General features: G+C 38.6%; 2 protein-coding genes across 2 annotated transcripts in view; one reads left to right on the top strand and one right to left on the bottom strand.

Annotated features, from left to right (window-relative positions):
* LOC139967764 (arylsulfatase B-like) overlaps window positions 1-5,578 on the top strand; it is a 31,139-nt gene extending 25,561 nt beyond the window's left edge. Inside the window, exons 4-8 of the mRNA XM_071971831.1 lie at window positions 3-169; window positions 1,207-1,426; window positions 2,062-2,311; window positions 3,144-3,310; window positions 4,048-5,578. Coding sequence (XP_071827932.1) covers window positions 3-169; window positions 1,207-1,426; window positions 2,062-2,311; window positions 3,144-3,310; window positions 4,048-4,286 — 1,043 coding nt within the window. The 3' untranslated portion in view covers window positions 4,287-5,578. The remainder of the gene's footprint in view (window positions 1-2; window positions 170-1,206; window positions 1,427-2,061; window positions 2,312-3,143; window positions 3,311-4,047) is intronic.
* Window positions 4,367-10,250, bottom strand: LOC139967765 (sialate:O-sulfotransferase 1-like). The gene is made up of 5 exons (XM_071971832.1): window positions 10,043-10,250; window positions 7,301-7,527; window positions 6,318-6,503; window positions 5,939-6,148; window positions 4,367-5,345 (listed from the first exon to the last, which is right to left on the bottom strand). Exons 2-5 carry the CDS (start codon window positions 7,512-7,514, stop codon window positions 4,906-4,908), a joined length of 1,050 nt encoding a protein of 349 aa, XP_071827933.1. The 5' UTR covers window positions 7,515-7,527; window positions 10,043-10,250; the 3' UTR covers window positions 4,367-4,905.
* Window positions 10,251-10,281: the final 31 nt, after the last annotated feature.

A 10,281-nucleotide genomic window follows, 5' to 3' on the forward strand; every position in this document is an offset into this window, starting at 1 on the left:
AGGTATGTTAGGGGGTTCCAGTAACCTTTTTTCCCACATTTCACATGGTAACTACGACTTTTGGGATCAAAATAAACGTGCAATGAAATATAAGGGTGTGTACTCGGCAGAGGCGTACGGGGAGAAAGCGGTCGAAGTTATAGAGAACCACGCCAATAGCAAAAATGAGGTAGGTTTAAGTCACAGAGCAGAATAAATTAAAAGAAATAATGAGTTCAAAGTTATTGAGGTATCAATCTTACAATCACACAGAACTACATGTTTTTCTTACAATCTGAAGGAAAAGGCTTTAATACACTAGCTCCTCTTTTCTGTCTCTATACGAGACAACATATACTGAATGTGTCATATAATCCACCTACAGGGAGGTACTATTCCACCACACCCCTCTCCACCCCCACCCCCCCTCTCCCCGCCACCCCTAACAGCCACCCGATTCCTCGCCTCCTGTTTTAAACATGTAAATCTACAAAATATGTCTCTCCATAATGATAACTGAAATAGTCCTTAAACCAACAAACCAGGTGGTGTGGGCTTGGGAGGGGGGTGGGGGGGTTCCATCCACCTTCTATTGTCAGTCGTGGGGAAATGGCTCAGTCGGAGGAATGTTAATTCCCATCGAGAACAAAATCATACCTCCACTACGTTTACGACTCCCTTCTGAACTTCACACAAAAGATGAAGGGTATTTATTAAACCAACTTCGATTGACTTGAGTTAATTATATACCTAAATTATAGTCTACATATGCCTCACACTGCACCAGTTTATATCTTAATCAAGATTCGACTTTCTGGAGGGGGACCCCCACTTTCCCCTACATGCGACTGCAAACAACTCTACAGTGAAACACTGGTGTACTGTCCCAGTCATCTACATTGCACGAGGATACCCTTGTCTTTCTCATTTTGTGTATAACGTTTATCAGTTTCCGTTTTTCCTTTGTTTATGGGGATGGGGATATAAAAGCTGGGGGGGGGGGAGGTGCAGATAAAATGAAGATTTACCACACCTGTGCTTTTGTGTTTTAGGGATGTATGAACCTTTATCTACCTTCATTTAAGGAAATGCAGCGAAAATATTTTTATCAGATATTATAATGGCGTTACCTGTATAGGAAAAAGACAATAGGAAAACACATTTATCCAAATTTTTTGTATGGTAATCGTTTGGTAAATCAAGTTTCTTTTTTCTTCTTCTTCTCAGAATCCAATGTTCCTATTCCTGTCGTTCCAAGTTCCACATGAGCCTCAACAGGTGCCTCCAAGTTATATCAACAAGTGGAAGAGCTACGCTAACGTTAAACCCGAAAGAAGGAAGAAATTATTTGGTCAGATTTCATGCATGGATGAAGTAGTTAACAAAGTAGTCAATTCACTCAAACATAATCACCTCTGGAATAACACTGTAGTCATCTTCTCGTCCGGTAAGTGAAAAAAATCTACAAAAATACATGATTAATGGACACAAAATTACAAAATGGTAACTTCAAATTCACAATTTTTCTCAAATGTGATGTTCAGTTTGTTTACAGTTTTTCAAACTACTGTAGCTGCGACATTTAGAACTGTTGAGACTTGCATTCGACTCTTTACGTATGGTTCTCGAGATAACCACATTTAAAGTTGACACACGGTTTCTACCAACAGTGAGCTTAAAGCAACCGAATGTGTTTGGCCAAGGTTCTGTTTCAAATATTTGTATTCATTAACATGTATGAATACAACACAGTCATTTGGGGGGGGGGTGGCTATATTGTTAACATTACATCTCTAACTAGGGGCAAAGTTGGAATTCTGCATCCAAATCCAAGGTCAAAATACTAAATATGAGGACAAAACATTTTGCCATCAGTTTGTAACTATTACATCAACCTGCTTGCTTCAAATTTACTTATTGTATGGAATTGTAACAATTTTAACTATCTTTTTGACTTGTAGACTTGCAAGAATATGCAGGACGTATGCGGTAAACCTTGACTTTGTTTTCAAAATGAATACACAAAGAGTACAACGTCTGTCTAATTTTTATTTCTGGCCATTTCGTTTTTATCTGGTGCAGATAATGGTGGCCCGTTTCGGAACGAAGCTAGCAATATCCCATTACGTGGACAAAAGAGGACTCATTTTGAGGGCGGTATACGAGTCGTCGGTTTTGTAAATAGCCCTCTGTTATCAGCTGAAGTTCAAGGTAAGACCTTCAACGGTCTGATTGGTATAGCTGATTGGTTCCCAACTTTCATCGAAGGCATGGCTGGAGGCCAAACTGACCGAGTTGACATTGATGGTAAAAATGTCTGGGATAGCTTAAGGTAAGTCTTACCATACAGCTGAAACCATTCCAAACTGATGTTTAAAAAATTCTTCTTTTTTTTTAAGAGGGTGTTAACCTGTTACTATTTTTGGCACAAAAATTCCCCAAAAGTTACCAGTGGTTAATGAACTGGAAGCCAAAGAGGTTATCTATTTTGAGATCATCTATTTTGAGATCATCTATTTTGAGATCATCTATTTTGAGATCATCTTAATGATTTTGAGATCATTAAGAGATCATCTATTTTGCACCCAAATTTGCTAGAAAGTCAAGCCATGATCAACCATCTCGTGCTATCAAGTATCGGAGAGGGGTGAGGTTTTGTGGGCCTCTCACGATTTATCGCTTCCTCACAACTTTGGTACTTTGTCTTGGTGAACTATAAGACGGATTTGGATGCTGACTATTAAAATCTTTGGCACTGCGTGGCATCTGCAAAGCTTGGATGGAGAGGTCACTAACAAATCCAAATATGTACAAATAGACACGAGGATGTGAAACCCGAACGTCGTGCTTGACGTGCGAGCACTTTACCAATTAACCACATGATTAATTAATAACTAGCGGAAGAGTCGAAAAGATGGAATCTACAGCAACCCTTAATGGCCACTGGAATGAAGAAATGTAGAAATAAGATGATTCACTTTCTGCATTTCCGGTGTTCTCTCTCTAATGAAAGATTAAAAATGTTGACAAGAATTAAAACCTTCTTAACAATATCTTGTGTTCATGCTTCAATATGATGTCATTCTCAATATAATTAAATGGATATTGTATTCTGGATTGGTCCATTGTATCATCTAAGATGGTCATCCATTTATCTTTTATAGATACGGTACACCATCTCCAAGAGAAGATTATGTCATATCGGTTGGAGAAGAATGTTTGGGTGTTCCTGTGAGAAACAATACCAAATACTGGGATACCATGGGAATTGATCCTCGAACTTCTATTCGGAGTGGGCCGTGGAAACTAATTGTGCAACAGGACGATACAGGTACTGATACTCTCTTATAATGACACCAGTGGCGGAGCTAGGGGTATTGGTAAAGGGGGGCGAGAATGGTCTGTAGGGGTGCTTTTTCGACACTTTCTAAGCAGAGCGCCACCCCCTTTCCTGGCCTACTAATTTGCGGATAAACGAATTATAAATAGGTGTCATCGCCAACAAAATGTGACAAATGTCAATAGGTAGATGAGAGCGCAATAAAAAAGTAAATAATTGCGAATAAGTAAAACATGGTAAATTGCTGAAAAGGGCGCCAGCAGTCCATTTGAGTCCATCAGGATAAATATGGATGCTCTGCCACTGAATGACACTTTTTTCTAGTTTCCAGGGTTTCCAGTTCATCCTCATAGTTTTCTTCCGAGGACAACTTATTCAAAGAAAGTCACTTCTACCGGTGAATTCAAATGCACACTTTAAGCAACTGGGGTAAGTGGGGCTGGGAGACCGGAAGTCTGGGACGGGAAAAATTGGTCATTTTACCTATCTGGAGATTTGATGAGAGGGCAGACCTTTTTGTTATGGGATGAGCTAACAACACCCCCCCCCCCCCCCACCTTAATTAACAACAAGAACATTTAAATGGTTCTTTCAAACTTGAGTTTAAATAGAATAAATACAAAATGAAAAATAATTCTCAATTTAGCAACGCTGAATCTTGACGATTTTCCAAACTTTCCTCACTGATTTACGTATAATGCTTTTCTTTTTTTTCCCCTTTATAACAGATCCGTCAACGAAGCCCGCAGATGTTCTTCTGTTTAATGTCGATCTTGATATCACCGAGTCTACTAATCTTGCCGAGGAAAACGAAGATATCGTGAGAAGACTCAGACAACGAGTAAAGGAATACTGTTCAAAAACTGTTCCCATTGTATCTTTCAAAACTAAACATTTTCCAAAAAGCAGTAATGATAACCAAAAAGGTTGTCAATTGGATGAAAAGTACGTTAGGAGAGGAAACTAGTAGACAGAAAATACATTTCAATAAAATGATTTTATTTTTGTTACGAATACACAACAACAACAAAAAAGAAGAAAACAATAGATCTTTCCTCATCTCATTTATTTAACAATTTTTTTCTACACTTTTTTTTTAATTTCTCAAAACTGAATAAAAGTGGTATTGAAACATATGCACTGTTGTATGTTGTTTGTAGAGTAAAAATATGAGTAAAAATATTTAATATTTCAAACTGCCTTTGTTTTCTTCAGTAAAGTTAGGGCTTGGTACATACATTTACACGTCATAAATTCAATTTAATTTAGAGGATAAACCCTCCCTCCCACCCCAACCAACCCACCCTAAAATCAACCCCACATTGTGCTTGCAACCATTTAGTGAAACATTGAAGGAGAGGTGGCATAGGTGAGAGTGCAGGACTTTTTCGGCCAGTGCTATACCCATTCTCCCAATTTACAGGAAATAACATTTCTTATACTATTTGAATATCAGGAATCTTATTTTTCCTCTCCCCCTCCCATTTCTAGAAGCATAGGGCTCGAGTTTGAAACAGTGCCAGTACGTTACTGGTAAATAATTCAGTACAACTTGTTGATTGATGCTGTCGCATGATATTACAATGTCATTTTGGGTTTCTTAGTTTGTGTGTTTTACCTCGAATGCGTGTTTTCGCGACCGATTTCCTCTTTGAACTGGTTTCTTGTTTCCTTTGTCCTTTGACGATAGTCAATCGGTGATCGTTGTACGTCGGGAGAGGAGGCAGTTTTTTATCTTTCAAAGTTTGATTTAATTTGTCGATGAAAGCGTCAATCTCATCGGGAAACTTTGGTTGAATATTAAAATATTCACGAAGGTGGCATGGATATAAATCAACAGCGCACTGGATGAAATATCCATTTATTGGGAGATGTAGGAAGTTTAATATCCGTTTTAATTCATGGTATGTATTCTCACATAAGTTATCGTGATGGACAACCAGAACTCTCTTAGCGTGTTCAATCCACGTAGTATAGAAATGTTTCCATCCTCTAAGTGTTTTCAAGGAAATATCGCGCCACTTATCTGAAAGAAAAGCAACAAACTTAAGATAATCTCCTTCACCGTCTTTGTCCAGCTAAGGTGGACGATGGGAGGGATCACCAATTATGACCCTTTCGTCCTTGACCTCAAGGATTGGGTACCTCACCCAGCTCACATCCCAAACTTTGTATCTTGTCTATAGGCTCATACTTAAAAGCTGAACACTCTACCAAACAGTTCATGTCCATGAATTGTTTGTATTAATAAAAAATAAAAACGACAACACTACAGGACGCTGAACGCAGCTCTATGGGGCAGGGCGTTCAAGCGTTTTTACAGAGGGAGCTGTCATATCCCTCCTAACAGGCTCTGGCTCCTTATAAAGTTCCTTTAAAGAGACCACAGTGTCTCTAGATCCTAACCTGGCAGAGCTATATATACGGCTCTGGGTCCTAACAGAGCCGTATCTAAATATACGGATCTGGGTCGTAACATTGAGCAGTATATTTCTACATATGTATTGCTCTGTTGCTTAAAGTCTTTCAAAATATGTTCATTCAATATTCATATTAATAAAAATACATGTTTATCGATTTCAGTTCATTATTTGTGTTTATGTGATTTATTTAACTTACCGGTGTTATTTTGAATCTGTTCTAAGTATAGCTTACGCCTTTCATCCTTTAAACTTTCATTTCTAATTCTTTGGTGCATAAATGCAGAGACGACAACGTTTCGAGGATTTCTGATCAGCAAAATGGCTCCTCCTGTAAAAGTATCGATGACTTTTTGGGAACTGTAGTGTGTCTTGGTACAAATTCCCCTTTTCTCTTTGTAATTATGTACTGTTAAAGCAAAAGAAATTGGCTGTAATATTTATCTTCTAGAAACAATCACTACATATTTTGCATTAAACATTACATAATTATTACGTATTGTATATTGCGTATCGTAGGCCTATATTGTATAGGTAGATTAGTAGAGTACCTCTACTTGTATACAACATAATCTCACCTGTTTTTGACCGGTTATTATTTGCTAAGGGGTACATGCTGCTGGTGTAATATTGCGACGAAATTCTCAAAAGATTACGAGCCCATGAATTTCCTGATCGGGGTTGGCTTGCTAGAGCTACCAGTGGGAAAGAGTCCATATCTGCGAGATGAGCAGTAGCCTCTACTGTTGAACAACGTTCAAGATCTGATAAAGAAAAGAATGATTTCTGTTAAAACCTGTGAGACGCTGTCTATAGAAATGATTGATTTTATGATTTTGATCTTATCACTGACATGGTGAAAGTTACCGCTCTTTTGACACTTTGCTATTGAAAATATGAAAGGGTTAAATAAAAGGGGGGGGGGTGACTCTTTTTTTATTGAAGCAGGAATAGTGAATATTGACATTTTCGGTCTCCCCGGGACCTTCTTCAGCAATCACTAGAGTTTGAAGTGAAAAGATTAAAGGCATTGAAGACTCGCCCCAAACCGCGTGCTGCCCTCTGAAAGTTAACTTTCCGTTGCTTGCAAGTGAAGTTTTTTCTTGTCGAAAATAAATGCAAACAGTAATGGAACGTGATACCTTGTTCTCTTTTATCTAGACCGCGAGTCTTCAATGCTTTTAAGGAGTGACAATAATACTGAATAGTAATCTGATAATCAGTTTATAATTAGTTATATATATATATATATATATATATATATATATATATATATATATATATATATATATATATAATATATATAATATATATATAACATGTCACCAAAACCAGAACTAGTATTGTTCGATACAGGTGACAAACGCCTACAGTGGAATTACGACCTTCCTTACCGGTTTCGAACCTCTGGACATACAATCAGCGTCCATAGCCTGTATATATATGTGTGTATATATATATATATATATATATATATATATATATATATATTATTTTGTATTTTATTATATATAATACATTATATCACCAGCATATGTATATTTATCTTTGCTTTTCTCACCCTGTTGCTTCTTGTACAATAAGTTAATTTCTTCATCACTTCCTAATGAGATTATTTTCTTGTCTGGATGACTCTCGATCCTAGAGACTATCGGTCGAAAATGTAACATTTCAATAGGACGATGGTGTTCTTTAATCCTGCTATTCATTGTCTGTATAAGTATAAACGTACACATCGACAAAAAAGTGATTTTTAAAAATGAAGTTCGTTCCATTCTTTTGATTTTTCTGTAAAAGAAAAGAAAGAGTAGAAAAGTAAAACAGAGAGAATAAAAACAATTTTTTTGAGGGAATTTTCTTTCAAAACAGTTATGTTCACTTTAGGGAGTAGGAGGAGGGGGGCGGGCGGGCGGGAATGGGTAGGTACCCCTCGTGGCTACGCCACTGGTTAACACCTTCCAAGAGCAGCACACGAATATTTGTTGAGAAAAGAAAATTGTGACGAACACTTCGAGCTAACAATCTACATGGTCATGATAGGGAAATTGAAGGTGCCATGAATGGCCAACGTGTCAGCTATCTAGCAATGGGTAGGTTTAGCTGGTGAGAACTTCTATCTAGATTTAAAGACCACATGGCTTTAATGATTTAGTGTGTAAGTCAATGGGACCTTTACATTGAGTATGATGCGACTCTTATAGGCCTATTCTGCGTTGTAATCAGAAGCTAATTTCTCCTTGAGATACAAAGCAAGTCAAACAGTTTATGTGCAGTAGCCATGTTTGTTAATGTCGTATACAAGTTTGTACCTGTATAGATTTGTTTCGTCACGTTCTCATTAATATACAGGCGCGGATCCAGAGGGGGGGGTCCAGGGGGTCCGGACCCTCCTGCTCTTGGCCCAAAAAAAGAAAAAAAAAGAGAGAGGTGCTTTGCCTGGCTAAATTGAAGGGGGTTCCCTGGTGTACTTAAATATCCAAGAATTTCACAATGGATAGAGGGAAACCCACTCCCCTTAGACCCTAGGATCACTGGAGGCCAAACCCCTCACCCTTCCAGAATCCCGGATCCGGCCCTGCATCAAACAGTGGTGACGGAACGGGAGGGGGATTGGGGGCTAAAGGCATTATGATTTTTGTATCATCTCAACTCATCTGATATGTATTACCATATTTCATAGATTGTTTTTTCTCATCAATTGAGAAATTGCAGACACGAGATCCATATTTTCAGGCTAGGTACATGCAGCTTAGAATACTCGGGAAGTGCCGTTTCCGGCCATCTGGGGGGTTTGTAAAGCCAAAAATTTTCTCGTACGCTCCGCGCCAACCGATGGTGGCGCTCCGCTTAGATAGTCTTACGTTCAGGCGCGGCTGGACCAGTCAGACCCCCCTGTCACAAATCCTGCATCCGCCCCTGATATATTGAGGCATTTCACACGTATAGTTTGCATAGCATTTGTCCGGTTATTTTTCACATTGTTTCTTCGCCTCATATTTGATTTACACTGGTGTTTTATTGGTTCTCACATAGTCTGTCGTTTGACATGCACAAGTTTATCTTGGTGTAAGCATCTCGGTTCTCGCTCATTAGGTAGCTAGCACAGGTCGTCCACTCATAGTTACTCATGTTACACGGTATGGAATATATTTTTTTAACATTATACCGGTACCAACCGGCACTTTGCGTTGTGCATCCTATTTTCCTGACCCAACATTTCCAGTTTACGCCATTTTTACATGTTTCATGCCCATTTATGGTTATGATGACTTAATTAATATATAGGGACCTACAAGTCAGTTTTCGCTTATCCCCATCCTCATATACGTCACACTGTCGAGTTGTATGTTTTATATATATGTGTATATACGCGCGTAAGTTGTTTTCAATGCTATAGGCCTACTTTGGTCCCTAATCTGTTCGTATTTTCTCTTCATGACGGATAACTGAGAAAAAAATTGTGGAATGTGAGCTCCATATACAAAGCTAATTAGTCTTCTCAGTTTATAAAGACCTTGATAGAGGTTACCCATTCCGATTCCTCCTCATTCAGACATTTCGATAAGACTGTGAGCTTGGATAGCGACAGTCTATAGCCATATGCACGACCAAACCGACAACAACCAGAATCACCAAATAAGGGAATATTGGTAGTGCCAATATTCATTGGCCCTTCGATTTGTAATTGATTTAAGGCTCCATGCACCCATCGCCGCCTTCCGTCAGCCACCTCCCCAACTTTGAGGTTCTGCTTGTTCACACCAGGTTAAATTCTTCCACCATCGTAAGGTTCGTCATAACTCCATTACCCCCGCCCTTCCCCATGGATGCTAACCCTTTGAGCTGTACTTAACTGTTATAACTCTAACATTATATAGCCTAAATATCTTTATGTATGCAGCGTTCGACTATCGAACATGGAGTAAACAGAAACTACTATTCGTATTTCTTCAATAATCAGGAATATGCAGTAACGGCAATAACGTCCATATGTGGCTAAACATTTCAGTCTATACTTTATCATAGCGTAGACTATCTTAAGTTTGCCATTATGAGGGGAGTGGGGGTGGGGTGGGAGATTTCCGGCGACCCATGCTCGTAAATATCAACATTTCAGACTTGTCATATACGTTGCATGCCAATTGTACCAACTACGGACTTTATATGGATTCCAATGGTGCATATATGTATAGGTTTTCAAAGGAATAACACGGTGTCGCTAGAGTGTGTTAATGTATATATGTTATATACATATTTATATGTAAATACAAGATTATTTCCTGATCTCACTTACACAACTTACCTAAGATCGGGAGATCGAATGCCAATTTATGTCGTCTGTAAAAGTATATGCAGGCCTCTTTGGAACGTTATTATGGTAATGCCTGGAACAGAAAACGTTTCTGACTTGCATGTCATAGTAACATGTACGCAACGATGATAACTTACGCCAGCCCCCAATTCGCAGCAATACCGCAAACTATTACACAGTGTGACAGAGTGTATTGGCCACTCAATAGAGCGATGTTTTACAAAAAAAAC

Source organism: Apostichopus japonicus, chromosome 5 (genome assembly GCF_037975245.1).
Source record: "Apostichopus japonicus isolate 1M-3 chromosome 5, ASM3797524v1, whole genome shotgun sequence".
Lineage (NCBI taxonomy): Eukaryota > Metazoa > Echinodermata > Holothuroidea > Aspidochirotida > Stichopodidae > Apostichopus > Apostichopus japonicus.

Excerpts from the sequence above, each read along its gene's own strand:
- LOC139967765 (XM_071971832.1), bottom strand. The coding sequence starts at position 7,514 with ATGGAACGAACTTCATTTTTAAAAATCACTTTTTTGTCGATGTGTACG. Across the intron at positions 6,504-7,300 it reads ATTGTACAAGAAGCAACAGG|ATCTTGAACGTTGTTCAACA; the intron begins GTGAGAAAAGCA and ends TTTCTTTATCAG. Across the intron at positions 5,346-5,938 it reads ACAGATTCAAAATAACACCG|ATAAGTGGCGCGATATTTCC; the intron begins GTAAGTTAAATA and ends CTTTTCTTTCAG.